General features: G+C 41.0%; 1 protein-coding gene across 2 annotated transcripts in view; it reads left to right on the top strand.

Moving 5' to 3' along the window:
* Window positions 1-18,512, top strand: part of LOC123768524 (methyl-CpG-binding domain protein 4) — a 60,593-nt gene that overhangs the window by 7,740 nt on the left and 34,341 nt on the right. The window contains exons 3-6 of one of the 2 annotated variants that reach the window (XM_045759181.2): window positions 6,362-6,923; window positions 11,774-11,879; window positions 13,404-13,684; window positions 14,101-14,184. In XM_045759181.2, the coding sequence (XP_045615137.1) occupies window positions 6,362-6,923; window positions 11,774-11,879; window positions 13,404-13,684; window positions 14,101-14,184 (1,033 nt within the window). The remainder of the gene's footprint in view (window positions 1-6,361; window positions 6,924-11,773; window positions 11,880-13,403; window positions 13,685-14,100; window positions 14,185-18,512) is intronic. The other variant, XM_069317129.1, reaches the window with a different exon arrangement.

The following is an 18,512-nucleotide window of genomic DNA, read 5'->3' as shown; positions in this document are numbered from 1 at the left end:
GTCCGTGTAGAGAATTTTATTGCGATTCCAATGATACCAAAATTAGCGATGTAGGACAACTGTAGGCTTCGCAACCATTAAGAGAGTGGAAACATTTTGTTGCTGTTTGGCGCTCTCGGCGAGTGATCTGCATAGTTTTTTATTGGTGTTGATACTCCTTATGCTTGGGCGGCATTTTATAGGTATGCTCTTATAGACAATTTCATTGCGAACACAGTGATACCAAATTTAAATACGTGCGCCTTCAATTATTGTCAGGACAGTCAAAAGAGTGTACACTTTTCGGTCTTACCGCGTAGGCGCGCGAAGTGCCGAAAGCATCTGGGGTATTGTTTTTTTTTGAGCGCCGAGAGCGCGAAAGTGTTAAGAGGGGACCCTAGTCACTGGGTGGTTGCTCAATTGGAGCCTGAACTTTGCAATGGTGGTTTACCGAGGCTGTTCTGGTATCTTCAGGGCAGCCCCTTTCGCAGCTCTCACAACCACTGGGTTTGTTCCTCCAACGGTGTTCTTGTAATTACCTAAGTGTAGTTACAGGATGAGAGCTAAGGTCGTAGTGTCCCGTCTTCCCAGCACTCTTTGTCATATAACGCTTTTAAACTACTGACGGTCTTGGCTTCCACCACCTTCTCACCTAACTTGTTCCAACCGTCTACCACTCTGCGAAAGTGAATTTTCTTATATTTCTTCGGCATCTGTGTTTAGCTAGTTTAAATCTATGACCTCTTGTTCTTAAAGTTCCTGGTCTCGGGAAATCTTCCCTATCGATTTTATCAATTCCTGTTACTATTTTGTATTTAGTGATCATATCACCTCTTTTTCTTGTCTTCTAGCTTTGGCATATTTAATGCCTCTTACCTCTCCTCGTAGCTCTTGCCCTTCAGTTCTGGGAGCCACTTAGTAGCATGTCTTTGCACCTTTTCCAGTTTGTTGATGTGCTTCTTAAGATATGGGCACCACACAACCGCTGCATATTCTAGCTTTGGCCTAACAAAAGTCGTGAACAATTTCTTTAGTATATCGCCATCCATGTATTTAAAAGCAATTCTGAAGTTAGAAAGCGTGGCATAGGCTCCTCGCACAATATTCTTTGTGGTCCTCAGGTGATGGTTTTCTATCTAGAACCACCCCTAGATCTCTTTCTTTATCAGAATTCTTTAGATTTCTCACATAATATATAGGTTGTGTGAGGTCTATGTTCTCCTATTCCACATTCCATAACATGGCATTTATTAACATTAAATTCCATTTGCCAAGTGGTGCTCCATATACTTATTTTGTCCAGGTCATCTTGAAGGGCATGACAATCATCTAAGTTTCTTATCCTTCCTATTATCTTAGCATCATCAGCAAACATGTTCATATAATTCTGTATACCAACTGGTAGATCATTTATGTAGACAATAAACATCACTGGTGCAAGAACTGAACCCTGTGGTACTCCACTTGTGACATTTCTCCATTCCGATACATTGCCTCTGATTACTGCCCTTATTTTTCTATCAGTCAGAAAATTTTTCATCCATGTTAGATGCTTACCTGTTACCCCTCCAATATTTTCCAGTTTCCAGAACAACCTCTTATGTGGAACTCTGTCGAAAGCCTTAGGTCCAGATAGATGCAGTCAACCCAACCATCTCTTTCCTGTAATCTCTCTGTGGCTCGATCATAGAAACTGAGTAAATTCGATACACAGGATCTTCCAGATCGAAAACCATACTATTTGTCTGATATTATATCATTTCTCTCCAGGTGTTCTACCCATTTACTTTTGATTAGTTTTTACAATACTTTCACTATTACGCTTGTCAATAATACAGGTCTATACTGTAATTGAGGGGGTCTTCCCTGCTGCCACTTTTGTAGATTGGAACTATGTTAGCCTGTTTCCACATGTCTGCTACGGTTCCTGTACACAGGGATGCTTGAAAAATCAGGTGAAGTGGAATGCTGAGCTCAGATGCACATTCTCTCAGAACCCATGGTGAAACTCCATCTGGGCCAGCTGCTTTGTTCTTACTGAGCTCCTTTAGCATATTTTCCACTTCATCTCTAGACACCTCTATCCGCTCTATGTTGTTCTCTGGAATTCTTATTGTGTCTGGTTCTCTGAAGATTTCATTTTGTACAAACACACTTTGGAACTTTTCATTTAATGTTTCACACATTTCCTTTTCATTTTCCGTGAATCTGTTTCCCATTTTCAACCTCTGGATATTATCCTTTACCTGCAATTTGTTTATGAATTTGTAGAATAGGCCCGGTTCTGTTTTACATTTATCCGCTATCCCTTTTTCAAAATTTCTTTCTGCCTCTCTCCTTACTGCCATATAGTTGTTTCTCGCATCTTTGTATCGCTGGTATGTTTGGGGGTTTGGCCCCTTCCTATACTGATAAAATTTTTGTGTCTTTTGGTCTCTGGCCCTCTCACAATTTCTGTCGAACCAATCCTGTTTTCTGGCCCTGCCTCTCTGTTTTGGTATGAATGTTTGTGTGCCTTCCTCGTATATTTTTAAAAATTTGGCATACATTTCATTTACTTCCCTGCCTAGCAACAATTCTGTCCATTTACACTCATTAAAAAAATTTCAAAGTTCCCCATAGTGACCTCTCCTTAAATCGAGTTTATCAACTGTTTCAATGTCCCCATTTTCCTTGTGTGTGTGTGTGTGTGTGTGTGTGTGTGTGTGTGTGTGTGTGTGTGTGTGTGTGTGTGTGTGTGTGTGTGTGTGTGTGTGTGTGTGTGTGTGTGTGTGTGTACTCACCTATATGTACTCACCTATATGTGCTTGCAGGATCGAGCATTGACTCTTGGATCCCGCCTTTCTAGCTATCAGTTGTTTACAGCAATGTGTGTGTGTGTGTGTACACACACACACACATACATATACACATCCCTTGGATCCCTAGGCGGGATCCAAGAGTCAATGCTCGATCCTGCAAGCACATATAGGTGAGTACATACATACATATACATACATACATACACATACATACACACACACATGCCATAGAGTGCCGGGCACAATTCAAATGTCCCGCGGCTACACAGGGTTCACATCAGCTTCCGCAGGGCTCTTGTAAACAGCTGCCATGTTTAAAAAAAATTGTAAGCCATGTGAAAGCCACAGTACTATGGGAGCACCAAGCTGGTGCACATAGCATGAGCTAACAGCATTGCTGTTCAGCTTGTGACCACAGCATCGCCTAAAAATGTCAAATATGTTACTGCTATTATTTAGCAATGACAGTATTATAGATGACTCCTGTCTGTGATAACAATGTCCAGGATTGTGATAATTAGCGCTGTGTGGGAGGAGTAATGCTGAGGGAGGGAGGGAGACTGTGTGGTCACCTGTTATTGCCTGCATTCACCATACCAGCTCAGTGGTTCTCTATATAACATCTGTATATAGTGAATAACAGCAAAAACAGTACGGGAGGAGGAAAATATGGGCTAGTGAAGTGTTGTTGAGGGAGGAGTGGCAGCAAGTGGCTGACTGGTGTGTGGCGGCCACTCTTCATTGCTCTTTAACTCACAATACTAACTTGGTGGTTCGTTATGGTGCTCAAAACATGCAGATACTTATATATAACCTGTGTATATAGTGTAATAACAGCAAAACTATTTGTTTATTTTATGAACATAATAATTGAATCACTAATATGCACACTATACTTTTGAGTATAGTGATGATTCACCTCTTTTATTATATAAATATATCACACTACTGTATACACTATTGTGTAATATTACAGCAAAAAAACAAAGAAAAAATCAGAGATATTGAAATAATTAGGTAATAATATCTTTGTGGCAACTCCCTCCTGTCAGCTCGGGTGACGCTGACCGCCTCTGACGACTGCTCTGTCAACGCCCATATTTTGCCAGACTTCCTCGGCCTTTTGCGCCCAAAATATGTCGCCTACGATTTTTTTCCCCTATGCTCAGCGAACATAAATTAACTTTTCTAGAAGACGAAATAATTTTGTATAATTTTTTTTCTTGCGCACGGGTGTAAATCTCCTCAGGACCCCTTAGCAGCTTAAGGGTTAATAATTTGGCTTGTTTTCAATATTTTATTATTTAGCAACGATTTTTGTGCCTAGCGAACTGACCCAGTATGCTCGTCCGTTTCCCGAGCCTACAGCGCTCGGTCTCACATCTGTAATGTGACCGCATTAGACGCAGGGCAATTTTTTTATACATTTAAAAATAAAAAATGTGTTTTACGACAAATACAGTTGTAATGCAGGGAGCCGGTCGGCCGAGCGGACAGCACGCTGGACTCGTGGTCCTGTGGTTCCGGGTTCGATCCCGGGTGCCGGCGAGAAACAATGGGCAGAGTTTCTTTCACCCTATGCCCCTGTTACCTATCAGTAAAATAGGTACCTGGGTGTTAGTCAGCTGTCATGGGCTGCTTCCTGGGGGGTGGAGACCTGGTTGAGGACCGGGCCGCGGGGACACTAAAAAGCCCCGAAATCATCTCAAGATAACCTCAAGATAACCAGTATTTAAAAGCTTTAAATTTTTAAATTTCAATTTAAATCTTTAAAATCTTTAAATTTTTTAAAGATTACTCACGTAATTTATAGGTTGTATTGGGTCTGTGTTCTTCTATTCCATATTCCATAACATGGTATTTATTCAGATTATATTCTATTTGCCAAGTGGGGCTCCATACACTTGTTTTGTCCAGGTCAAAATCAAACCCCACATACATTACGTCCTCCTTCGATGGAGTGATAGACGGCCGAGAGGCCTTAATAAATACATATACAATAGCTCTGAACGACAACCATCTCATTTCATTTGGTTGAAAAACAACTCGACCATCTCTTTCCCGTAAAACTCTGTGGCTCGACCATAGAAACTGAGTAAATTTGTTTCGCAGGATCTTCCAAATCGAAAACCATACTGTGTCTGATATTATGTTTCTCTCCAGGTGTTCTACCCTTTTAGTTTTAATTATTTTCTCCATCCAATGTTTTGACTATTACACTTGTCAGTGATACAGATCTATAATTGAAGCCACTTTTGTAGATTGGATCTGTGTTAGCCTTTTTCCACATATCTGCTAGGACTCCTGTTCACAGGGATTCCTAAAAAATCAGTTGAAGTGGGATGCTGAGCTCAGGTGCACATTCTCTCAGAACCCATGGTGAAACTTCATCTAGACCAACTGCTTTGTTCTTACTTAGCTTGAGGATTTCTTTCACTTCGTCTTTAGACACCTCTATGTGCTCTATGTTGTTCTCTGGAATTCTTATTGTGTCTGGTTCTCTGAAGATTTCATTTTGTACAAAAACACTTTGGAACTTTTCATTTAATGTTTCACACATTTCCTTTTCATTTACCATGAATCTGTTTCCCATTTTCAACCTCTGAATATTATCCTTTACCTGCAATTTCTTGTTGATGAATCTCCAGAATAGGTCTGGTTCTGTTTTACATTTGTCCACTATGCCATTCTCAAGATTTCTTTGTCTCTCTCCTCACGGCCGTGAAGTTGTTTCTCACATCTTCGTGTTTCTGGTATGTATAGGGGTTTTGCCTCTTTATATATTGATTTCATTTTTGTGTCTTTTTGGTCTCATGCCCTCTCACAATTTCAGTTGAGCCAATCCTGTTTCCTAGTTCTACATATCTGCTTTGGTATAAATTTTGTTGTGCCTATTATCATATATTTCACAAAACTTGACATACATCTCATTTTCTTCCTTGCCTAACAGCAAGTCTTTCCAGGCAAATTTCTAAGTTCCCTAAAATGTCCTCTGCTGAAATCAGGTTATTCAGCTGTTTCCTCCTCCTCATTTCCTTCAGATTACAACGCATTGCATACTTTATTCCCAAAAAAGAAACGGTCACTTTTACCAAAGAGAGAAAAGTACTGAATGTCAAACATCTCTTCCCCTTTCCTGATAAATATAAAATCTAGCATGGAGTGAACATCCCCTTTCCTCATCCTCGTAGATTGTTTAACGTGTTGATATAGGAATGTTTCCAGGATAAGGTTTACGAATCTACAGGTCCAAAAGTCTTCTGTTCTAGCTTCATATGCTTCCCACACCGTACTAGCTAAAACCTTATATACAATGATGCTTGTGAATTGTAATACTGGTACTGTACAATCAAACGATCTTCTTTACAAACTGCTTTCCACCTCCTGCTCCTTCCATGCTCTTTTCCCCACACAATCCCTGATTCCTCGTCCATTCACTTATCATGTCCTCCCTTGTGTTTTTTTTTTTTTTTTGTAAGTTGTCATTGTGGAACTTGATTGCAGTACTGCTCTATATTTATAGATTTGGTTTGTTCCTAATGTGCAAGAAATTGTGTTGTGACTATGTTTATATTTTTCAGGAGTGCGAAGCAGGTTCAGCAGAAGATAAAATGCCAGATTTAGAAAAAGAAAATGAAGAGGTTTGTAACAATACTGACGGAGCAAAAGCCACTCAAAGCCCCGGAAGTGATAATAATAATCCAGAAAAGCTAGAGGAAATTTCAAAGGAAGAAACTGCAGCAGAAAATAATAATGAAATGGAAAAGAATGAAGAGGCAAATGACGCTGCATCAGAAAATATAAAAAACAAAGATGATGCCAAGGAAAATAAAGAACTTAATGAAAACGAGAAGGCAAATGTGGAAATTAATGAAAACTGTAAGGAAAATGTAGAGACTAGTGAAAATGGCAAAGAAAATGTGGAAACGAATGAAAACTGCAAGGAAAATGTGGAAAGGAATGAAAACAAGAAAGGAAACACAAAAATAAAGACCGGTAAGGAAGAAACAGAAAATGATGTAAGTGATGTAGTTGAAGACATGTCTCTCAAAGTTGAAGCAGCAGCAACAGTTGGCAAGAAAAAAGGTCCAAAGGAGAAGAATACAGTCACACCTAACAAAGGTTCCAAGAGACAGTCCACTGGTGAGTTATCCCTTGTTTTACTGCAAAGTTTTTAATTTGAAGGAGTTGGCAACAAATACAGTAGTATGAGGTTCTAAAATTTCATTAGGGATAGGTTCACTAATTTAAAAATTTGAAACTATTATGTGGGAACACTTATATCCTTGGGGCAGTATTCTGTGGTAAGCAAACAAAAAAATTACTGTAATACAAATAAAAAATTAGTTGTTTTTATGGTAAATTTGGTAAAGTTTAAGACAAATGTAATAATTTGTCAAATATACAGCTATTTTTTACATTATTTAAAATGTTTCTAAGGATGCGATGATAGTAGCTCAGTTTGTAAACTTTAGTGCAATGGCCAATGGCATTTAAGAGTAAACACCAGTCTACAGTGGCTTTGGACTTAGGCCATACAATAGGGTTTGGTTTCTTAAAATTGTTGTGGTGCATTATTTATAAATTTGAACACAAGTGTGTGCCACAAGCTGTGTGCCACACAAGTAGTGTGTGCCGCAGGCTGTGTGCCACAAGTGGTGTGTGCCACAGGCTGTGTGCCACAGGCTGTGTGCCACAGGCTGTGTGCCACAAGTAGTGTATGCCACAGGCAGATCTTTAGGGCTGGGAAAATGATCAAAACCGTCCACAGGTAAACCCGGCAATTTGCAAGAACTATTGATCCTTAGACAGCCGTTATCATCAATTGTTGATGCATCGGGTAATACAGTTATCATATGAAGATTTACAAAATTATTGTTTGGGTTTTACATGTATAATGCAAATATGGATATAAGAAGTCTATGTGGATGTAATGGAGTTTACCTTGACCTGTGACAAAAATCCTGCTTCCACAGGTGCCCGGTAAGTACTTCCCTTGCATTTCAGGGTTATCTTCCCTGGGACATTCAGGTCTTACTACCATTTGATGGCTTTGTCGCTTGCTGTTGTTCTCACTATTGGTATGTTGGGGGGGTCTTGGGATTCCCGTCTTACCCCAAGTAGGGAGTGGGTTTTTGCTGGGTGGGGCACACTGTGGCCGGCGCAGCTTGCATACATGCAGCGGCTGACAATACTCTGGCGATCAGATTGTTTGTGGGTGTTGCTTTGGAGGCTTTTGTTTTGTTTTTGTTTTAGTGTGTTCGCGTGACTTTGGCAGAGAAAGTCTACCTAGCTTCCCATTAGGCCTGCCTAGGTGGTTTTTGTGGTCCTCCTCTGTTTCACTTGTAATTGTTATTGCAACTTGTAATAGTCAGTTTGCCTGCAACAGAGAGGGCTTACTGGCTTAGCTATCCCCAGTGCCTGGGCTTCCCGTAGGGCTAACGTACCCTATGAGCCCTGGAAAACCCGGTTGGGCTCGGGGATACTATGGATGTGTCTTCAGAGCGCTGTCTCACCTTGTGCAGTGCTGAAGGTTGTTCGTTACCCCCTGCCTCGTGGTGACAATCACTCATCCTATCTCCGTCATGCTGCCTGTTGGGTCGGTGACATCTACAATCCTGAGTCTTGCGGGATTTGTTCTCCACTTGTCATTCAGTTACCCATTCCTTGTCTGTGGATGTTAGGGGTCAGGCAGTGGTTTCGTTGCAAGCTAGGTATTCTTTGTAGCAACGAGCCAGGATGGTTGCCCAGTTGGAAGCCCCAGAACTGCCCTGCTTAGGTTTTAGGGACCAGGATTTAGGGGCGTTGGCTACTTCAACGTTGGTTCCGTCCGCACCCTTGTTTCATTCCCAGGTGGGTGAGGTTTGCCCTACTCCCTTGCTTCCCGCTCCCAAGTGTTTGAGGGTTTTGGAGCCGGGGCAGGATTTAACTTGGGATGAGGCTCGGGTAGCTTCGAGGATTGCCCCTTCCGATTCAGGGACGGAGCTTGAACCCGTTTCCCCACCGAGGCTTCGGAATCATCTCAGCACGCTCCTTTCTTTGAAGCTTTTTCCCGGGACTCTTGCCTTGCCTTCTTGAGTGGTGGGCGTGGATTACTCTGCCCGGGGGGGGGGGGGGGGGCTGTGGGGGAGTCCACTTGGAGTGCTTGGATTCTGTTTGATCCTGCTTGGGCCCTTGTGCCTTCAGGGCAGGGTTTATTGTCGCAGGGCCTTGGATAGGTCCTTTGGGCTCCTCAGATACATCTTTCCGGAGGTTTCCTTCCTCTTGGATTTTCCCGGCGGAGGTTAGGGAGGCCCTTGGTGAGGCCTCCTGAGAGACCCGGATTATGCGTCTATAATGGCTCCATCTTTGAGTTCAGTTCTTCTTCCCTGTATTGGGTGCAGTATGAGGTTCTGGATTCTTCCTGGCTGGCAGATTGCCCTTTCTTCTCTTTGGGAGCTTGGCGTGGGTTTTGTCGAACTCGCACACTTTAGAGGCAAGAGATGTCTTCAATGTTGCAGGAGTTCTTGTGGGGTTCAGTGGAATTCCTCAATGGGTGCTTGTTTGCCCCTGCGCTTTCTCGTGATGTCGGTCTGGTGCAATTACATGCTAAGGTTATCACTGTTTTGGCTGCTTTGGTGGCTGATGATCATCGAGCTCGCGGTCATTTTGCCTTGGTCTTGAGCTTGTTCGGTTTTCTGGAGCTGTCTTAGGACTGGCTTTCAGAGGATGTGGGGGGGGGGGGGGGGCTCCTTTTGCCTCGTGTCAGCAGGCTGTGCTAGCTCTTTCCTTGGATTTGGCGTGGACCCTGGCTCTGCAGTCTTCATCGCCATTTTATCCTCTTTTTGTTTCTTGAGGACTTGGTGGCTCAGTTTTTGTTGGCGGCTTCCACTAGCTGCTGTCATATTTCATATTTGTTGGTGTTACGGGGGCAACGTTCTCGGTCGTCCCAATTTGGTCCTGCCAAGGTTTCTATCTCTGTTGGTTGAGGTAGTCCGTTGGTGCCAGTAGTTGCATCGGCGGATGCCCAGGAACCTTCCTCTGGTCAGCACCGTGTTCGCTCGGTGCTGCTTTTGGCTTCTCAGGGTTCACATCGGCCTTTTTGCAGGTTGCCCCATTGGGGAGAAGGCTGATTCTTTTTGCTCATACTTGGTCTTCTTTTTTTCTGGCGTTTGGTAGACTGTCCCCCTTTTGGGGGGGGGGGGGTGGGACTGTGGGGGCAGCCGTCTTCCCCACCCCTCGTTCAGGTCATTTGGAAGTGGCTTCGTTTGGGCGTGGTTGAAATGACTTCGTCTCTCAAGTGAGTTTCTCACTTGTTTCCAGTTCCGAAATGGGACTAAGTGTATCTCTGGTACATTCTAGTCTCGTCTTATCTGAACCGGTTGATTCTTTGCCCTTCATTTCAGATGATCATGTTGTCCCAGGTCCGGCTCGTTCTCGACCGGGGGATGGGGGGGGGGTTGGCTTAGATGATATATCTCTGGACCTCTGGGACACTTATTGGCATGTCCGTGTTCATCTGTAGTTCAAAGATTGTTTGGGGCTCCAGGTGGGGTGACAGGCCTACCGCTTTTGTTGTCTACCTTTCGGCTTAAATCTGGCACCTCGCGTATTTACGCATCTTACTTTGGTCGTAGTGGCCCATCTGCATCTGCTAGGGCTTCGGGTGTTGGCCTACCTCGACGACTGGTTGGTGTGAGTTCCCAACCAGTCTACTTGTCTGCTAGCCAGGGAATTGGTTCTTTCCCAGTAGGCCGAGTTCCTGGTAAATTGGCGGAAGTCCCAGTTAGTTCCATCCCAGGTTTGGCCTTGGCTGGGCCCCGTATGAAATTATCGAACTGCGTCCATTTCACTCCCTCCTGCAGCTCTGATCCGGCTGCAGTCCTTGTTTTCAGCTGTTTCTGAGGGGGGTCTCGGCGGTTGCTTGAGTAGTTGTGCGGGAGCCTGAACTTTGCTCCTCTGGTGCTCGTTTGGCAAGATATTGGGGAAGATAGGAGACTGATTGGAGAGATGATTGTTATGCCCTCCAAATTAACCTAGATAAAAGAAGTGGTTGCAGAACCATGTGGCAAATGGAATTCAATGTGAATAAATTGCATGTTATGGAATGGGGAATAGATAAAAATATACCCCACACAACTTGTAATTTATGTGGAAAGAGATTAAAGAACTCTAACAAAGAGATCTAGGGGTGGTTCTGGAAAGTAAACTGTCACCAGAGGAACACATTAGAGTCATTGTGTGAAGAACATATGCTGCATTTTCCAACTTCATGATCACTTTTAATTACATGAATGGTGAAATACTAAAGAATCTGTTCATGAATTTTGCGAGACCAAAATTGGAATAAGCAGCAGTTGTATGGTGCCCATATCTCAAGAAGCACATCAGTAATCTGGAAAAGGTGCAAAGGCATGCTACAAAATGGCTTTCAGGCCTGAACAACAAGAGTTATGAAGAGAGGCTAGAGGCATTAAATATGCCAAAGCTGGTAGATAGAAGGAAAAGAGGCGATATAATCGCCACATAAAAAATAATAATAGGAATTGACCAAATTGACAGGAATTCCTGAAACTGGCTCCCTCAAGAATAAGAGGTCTTAGTTTCAAGTTAAGGAAACAAAGGTGCCAAAGAATATGGAAAAGTTTTATTTTACAAAGTGCTAGATGGTTGGAACAAGTTACCGGTAATTGAGAAAGTGGTGGAGGCCAAAACCATCAGTAGTTTCAAAGCATCCTACTGTATGACAGTGGTGGGAAGACGGGACACCACGAGTGTACTTCTCATCTCAATACAGTACCCTGCTATAATTGCACCCCTCTATTCATCACCCCTCTATTTATGTGATGAATTGTGTTTCCACATATATTGGAATACTTTTTGGAACCCTCCCATATGCACATGAAACATGGCTTACCTAAAATAGAGAGTTAAGTCCTTGTAAAATAAATCTAAATATTTTGAAGACTGTTCTTTTATAATTGGTTTTGATTGATGTACCTTTGGTGTGACAGGCGATGCGAGTGAAGGTGATGTGCCTGTACCGGAGGGCTGGTCAAGAGTTGTAGTTCAGCGGATAACTGGAGCTTCTGCCGGCAAGCTTGATGTCTACTATTTCAGGTAAATATTTTGAAATACTGAACCTGTATTTGTTCTATATGACATGCTGTAACTGTAGGTAACCCCCAAAAAATATGTAGTCACTAATCCCATACCTCTAACTCCCTGTGGTCACATAAACACAACATGGAATTTTATTTTAAGTATACAGTATTAGCAGTGATAATGTTTTATACCTGTGGAATAATAATTAGTGGGTTCTGAAAAGTGCAAATTGTTGAGTGGAACAAACAAATGTTTAAGTGAAAATGATTTGCCTATGCTGCTGGTCATGGTCAAGGGTTGTTTCTGCATCTTGTTTTGAGATGAGCTCAAGTGACAGCTTAGTTGGGCGATATCTGGGTGCCTTTGGTTGGGGTTCTTTAAACCTGAATGCTTGGGCTTTTCTTCTGGTCTCTCAAGGTCTTTGTCGGTCGTGGTCACCTATTCCCTCATGTTCTAAGCTCCTATTGAATTGCCTATTTCATTTCTTTGTACTGTATTGTCATTCACAATTTTTTGGAGAGGTTACCTTGAAGTTACCTTGAAGTGTTTCCGGGGCTTAGCGTCCCTGCGGTCCGGTCGTCAACCAGGCGTCCTCGTTGCTAGACTGGTTAACCAGGCTGTTGGACACGGCTGCTCGCAGCCTGACGTATGAATCACAGCCTGGTTGATCAGGTATCCTTTGGAGGTGTTTATCCAGTTCTCTCTTGAACACTGTGAGGGGTCAGCCAGTTATGGTAGTGAGATGTCACATTCCCTTGGTGGTTTCTAGTTTGTCCCTGTATAAAAAAAAAAAAAACTGCTTCTGCCATGCTTCCTTTCTGGGGAAAGTCCTTTGAGGCTCCCTGATACTATTATACTGATTCAGTGGCATACTACTAGGTACCATACTAAAGGGCCTGACAGCTAAGTGGACAGTGCTTGCAATTTGTAGTCCTAAAGTTCCACTTGCCATCTTGCCCACCCGATCTGCTGCCTTCCTGCCTGCCCTACTACTCACCCACCCACCCACCCACCCACCCACTCTGCCACCTCCCTGCTACTCACTCACCCACCCACTTTGCTACCCACCTGTTGTGCCAACCACCTGCTCTGCCGCCCGCCCTCCCACTGCCGCCTGCCCTCCCACTCTGCCACCTGCCCTCCCACTCTGCCGCCTGCCCTCCCACTCTGCCACCTGCCCTCCCACTCTGCCACCTGCCCTCCCACTCTGCCGCCTGCCCTCTCACTCTGAGTGAGAGGGCAGGGGGATAACGTGACAGTTGGTTAACAGTACATATTGGAGTAAATGGAGTGCAAGAGATGAAGAACAAAAATTACAGTACTGTCAGGTGGCAAAATATGTAGTGGTATATATAGCTGCTTCAATGTAAAGCTGTGCATGGATTGGTTAGAATAAGCATAGAATAATATGCATAGATGAAATTCTGTACTTGATACCCTATTAGTGGGAAATTAGGTATCAAATATACTTTAGATTGGGTTTTAGATTTACCGAGTCCTGACTAATATTATTCGACTTCTTTTTTCCCCTCCCTACAGCCCCCTTGGCAAGAAGCTACGGTCGAAAAAAGAGACATGTGCACACTGTGAAAAAAATAATATTGAAGTGGATTTGTCCATGATAGTGTTTTCTCAGAAAACGGCAACAGGTGATACCCGTGTTGCCAGAGCTGGCCGAGGCACACCAAAGACTCCTAAGACTGCGTCGCCCAAGACTCCCAAGTCGCCTAAGGTACCGAAGACTGCAAAAACTCCTAAAACACCAAAGATTCCTAAAAGTGAGACTGGAAAGAAGAGGAAAGTAGCAGGCAAAACTGAGGGTAAGGGTCAAAGAAGAAAGTCAATAGCTAAACCTAAGGCCACTAAAAAGTCTATTACTAAATCTTCAACAAAAGATTCTGGTAAGATAACGGTTAAGTTTGCATTTAGTGCAAAACGTGCAGCAAAAACATCTACCAATCATGGCCCTCCTGCTAAAAGAAGTAGGAGGAAACTTTAATTATGTTTCAAATTGCATAGAATCATTACAACAAAATCACTTGTCATATAATGTCAGTTTGTGTGCAGTTGGAAGGGGTAAGAGATTAAACCTGAATGATTGAATACAGAAGTTTCCCTCTCATGCCTATGCTATAATTAATTTTGCATGCTGTCAAAAGAAATGCTGGTAAGCGTAGTTCATGTATTGTCTTAATGTATGGATTAACATATGACTAAAAGTAGTCACACGTTTCAGGATTTCCTCGTCCAGTTTTAAATGATTTTCGAGTGGAGGAAGAAGGTAGCAATCTTTCGGAAACCTCGGTGGAAAGTTATTCAGGTTGGAGAAGAGAAATAAATTTCCCAGATTGGTAGACATTCTCAAATTTAATGACTAGTCACTGCCTTTGTACAAATTATTGATAATCACATCAGTATGACTTACATATAGAATCTGGTTTTTGGTTATGTTGACACCTGCTTTAAGTTTGCCACTAATAACCACCATTTTGTGTTCCATCTAATTTTTTTTATACAATAATTATATATATATATATATATATATATATATATATATATATATATATATATATATATATATATAATATTATATTTATATATATACAGTATATATATATTATATATATATATATATATATATATATATATATATAATATATATATATATATATAATATATATATATATAATATATATATATATAATATATATATATATATATATATATATATATATATATATAATATATATATATATATATATATATATATATATATAATATATATAATATATATAATATATATATATATATATATATATATATATATATATAGTTTTTAAAATCAAGAGCACAATTTTGTGCATATTGCTATATTTTGACTACTCACTAAATTATTCAACCCGTTCTCAGACCAAGTCCATTCCATCCAGCGGTCGACCCCAAAGACGCATTCATCAATTTTAACATGCTGTTCATTCAAAATATAAATTTTTTCAAATATAAATTAATATTGTTATATATTAGCATATTGTATATATTTAGACACCGATTAGGTTAGATGTTTAAGTTCTATTGGCGGTTATTTGTATTTGTAGTACGTGGGTGAAGCATTTACAGAGTTGTGGTTCGAACAAAAGTCGTCAACGAAGCACTTGCTCCAAAAGTGTTTGGCTGTCATCAGTTGCGAATCGTGTAAAAACTGTTTTTCATTCATAAACGGGGGGGGGGGGGGGGGGGTTTGGCAGGTGCATGGAATGGACTTCAGCCTTTGTTTATGAGGATGGGCTGAAATTGTTCAAGCATATTACATCACACGATGGAAGTACAAAGATTTGTTAATATAGAATAAAAAAACCTATTTAATAATACTTGGTTGCCACACAGAAGGGTCATTTTGTTAGTACAGTACTATTCTATCGTAGTTCTTCGCTAAACACCTCTCCGTTCTTGTTAGGTTTCAAGCAACAAGTCTGAATGTGCTGGTACATGAATGTTTCGAGGTGCTATTATTCCATGGCAGCAGTTTATTTTCTTTTTAAGTTACAAAGTGGAATATCATAGTTTTAGGAATGTTTTGATAATGCCTAGGATGGTTTAATGCTATAAGGTGGTAGGGACATAGTGCTTCAAAGATGTTTTGATAGCACCTCGGGTACTTTTGCGTACTTGATAGTTTGGCTTTCTCTTGGCATTGTTGGCAGTTTTGAGGGCGCAGTTATTTTCTCATTAATAAGGGAGCATTATAGATACAGTATTATCCTTAAAATATTGTGTTTGGCATTGAAATAGAGACCATGTACAATTTATCTTACACACAGCACTTTGTATTACTTTTAGCAACATATGCCCAATTGTAATAGTGATCTTACTGAAACTTAAACTTAATTAATAGCTTTAATATTATGGTACACTGTAATGTATTATATTTCCAGAAAAGCTAAAAAACTTCTTAAACCAGTTAAAATACTGTAGTAATTGCCTACGTGTAGTTACAGAATGAGAGCTATGCTCATGATGTCCTGTCTTCCCAGTACTCTTTTTCGTATAACACTGAAAGTACTGATGGTTTTGGCTTCCACAGCCTTCTCACTGGTTCCAACTGTCTACCACTCTTTGCAAAAGTGAATTATTAATTATTTTTTTGGCAGCTTTGATTTGTTGGCTTATATCTAGGACCTCTTGTGTTTGAGGTTCCAGGTCTCAAAAAGTCTTCTTCATAAATTTTGTTGATTCCCATTTTATTATTTTGTATGTAGTGATCATATTGCTTCTTTTTCTTCTTTCTCATAGCCTTGGCATATTTAATACCACCTGTAACCTCTCCTCATATCACTTGTCTTTCAGTTCCAGAATCCATTTAGTTGTTTGTTTTTTGTACCTTTTCCAGTTGATGTGCTTCTTAAGATATGGGGCACCATACATCTGCTGCATATTCCAACTTTGGTCTCACAAAGGTTGTAAACAATTTCTTTAGTACAGTATTTCACCACCCATGTATTTAAACAGAAATTGGAAAGGGGCATAGGCTCCCTCGCACAATGTTTTTTATATGGTACTCAGTTAATAATTTTCTAACTAAAAAATCTCTTACCCCTAGATCTCTTTCTTCATCAAAATTGTTTAAAGTTATTTATATAATTTATAGGTTGTGTGCGGCCTATTTTCTCTATTCCACATTCAACAATGTAGCATATATTCACATTAAATTCCATTTGTCACGTTTTGCTCCAAATGCTTATTTTGTTCAGGTCTTCTTGAAAGGCATGACAATTATCTATATATAGAAAAGAAGTTTATCTTCCTTATTATCTTGGCTGCATCAGCAAACGTGCTCATATAATTCTGTATTCTTTCTGGTAGATTGTTTATGTAGACTGTGAACATTACCGGTGCAAGAACTGAACCCTGTGGTACTCCACTCGTGACATTTCTCCATTCTAATACTGTATATTGCTTCTGATTACTGCCCTCATTTTTTTCTGTCGGCAAAATTTTCATCAAAGTTAGAAGCCTCCTTGTCACCCCTCCAGCATGTACCAGATTCCACAACAAGGTCGTGTAGGACTCTTAGGTTCAGAAAAACACAATCAACCATCCTGATTCCCGTAGAAGAGAATCTCCAAAGAGAGTCCTGTAGAATCTCTTTGGCTCTATCATAAAAACGAAGGAGAATTATTACACAGGATCTTCCTGTTCCAAAACCGTACTGTCTGTGTTATTACAGTACAGGTATATTATTTCTCTCCAGGTGCTGTACCCATTTGGTTTTAATTATTTTTTCCAATATTTTGACTTGCTACATATGTCAGTGTACAGGTCTATAATTAAGAGGGTCTACCCTGCTGCCACTTTTGTAGAGTGAAACTACAGACTATCTTATCTTGAGGTTATCTTGAGATGATTTCGGGGCTTTTAGTGTTCCCGCGGCCCGGTCCTCGACCAGGCCTCCACCCCCAGGAAGCAGCCCGTGACAGCTGACTAACACCCAGGTACCTATTTTACTGCTAGGTAACAGGGGCATAGGGTGAAAGAAACTCTGCCCACTGTTTCTCGCCGGCGCCCGGGATCGAACCCGGGACCACAGGATCGCAAGTCCAGCATGCTGTCCGCTCGGCCGACCGGCTCCCCGACTATGTTAGTCTTTTTCCATATATCTGCCAAGACTCGTGTACCTAGTTAGAGATGACTGAAAAATCAATTGAAATTGAATGCTGAGCTTGGGTGCCCAATTCTCTCAGAACCTAAAGTGAAATTGGGCCAATTGTTTTTTCCTACTTAGCTCCTTGAGTATTTTTTCTCACTTTGTCTCTAGACACTGCCATGTGCTCTATATTGTTCTCTGAAATTCTTATTGTCTGGTTCTCTGAGAATTTAATTTTGCACAAACACATTTTGGAACTGTTTGTTAAATGTTTCACACATTTCCTTTTCATTCTCTGTAAATCTGTTCCCCATTTTTAAACTCTGAATTTTATCCATTACCTGCAAATTGCTTTTAATGAATTTATAGAATTGGCCTGATTCTGTTTGACATTTGTCCACTATCCCTTTCTCAAAATTTCCTTTTGCCTCTCTCCTCACTACTGTGTAGTTGTTTCTTACTTCTTTGTATTACTAGTACAGTGGTACCTTCATTTTCAAATTTAATCCATTTCTAGAGAGGGGTCGTAAACCGAAAATTCGAAAACGAAACAAATTTTCCCGTAAGATATAATGTAAATTGAATTAATCCGTTCCACACTCCCTAAAATATTAACTTCAAAATACATTTCATACATAATACTACAAATATTTTGTACTACAGTATATACAAGTTATATCTTACCTTTATTGATGACTCTTCTTTGAGTATGGAAGATGGTGAGGAGAGGGGGGGGGGGGGCAGGAGAGGTGTAAGTGTTTGGAAGGGGAGACCCCTTCCATTATAACATCAGGCAGTGATGACTTCTCTGGGGTACTCTCTTTCCTACATTTTGCCTGCATATCACTAGGACCTGGTTGTGGCTCATTGCTTGTTTGTCTCGCTAAGAACCTTTCCATAGAGACACGTTTTTCTCTACGTCTTAATATTTGTCTGTAGTGAGGCATCAATTTCTTTAAAAATGTTAAGGCAATGGCCTACTGCAGCTTGATGTGGGTGAGTTGTTT

Source organism: Procambarus clarkii, chromosome 86, assembly GCF_040958095.1.
Source record: "Procambarus clarkii isolate CNS0578487 chromosome 86, FALCON_Pclarkii_2.0, whole genome shotgun sequence".
In the NCBI taxonomy this organism is placed as follows: domain Eukaryota; kingdom Metazoa; phylum Arthropoda; class Malacostraca; order Decapoda; family Cambaridae; genus Procambarus; species Procambarus clarkii.
Note: the sequence above shows the minus strand (reverse complement) of the source record. Positions and strands in the feature narration are given on the sequence as shown.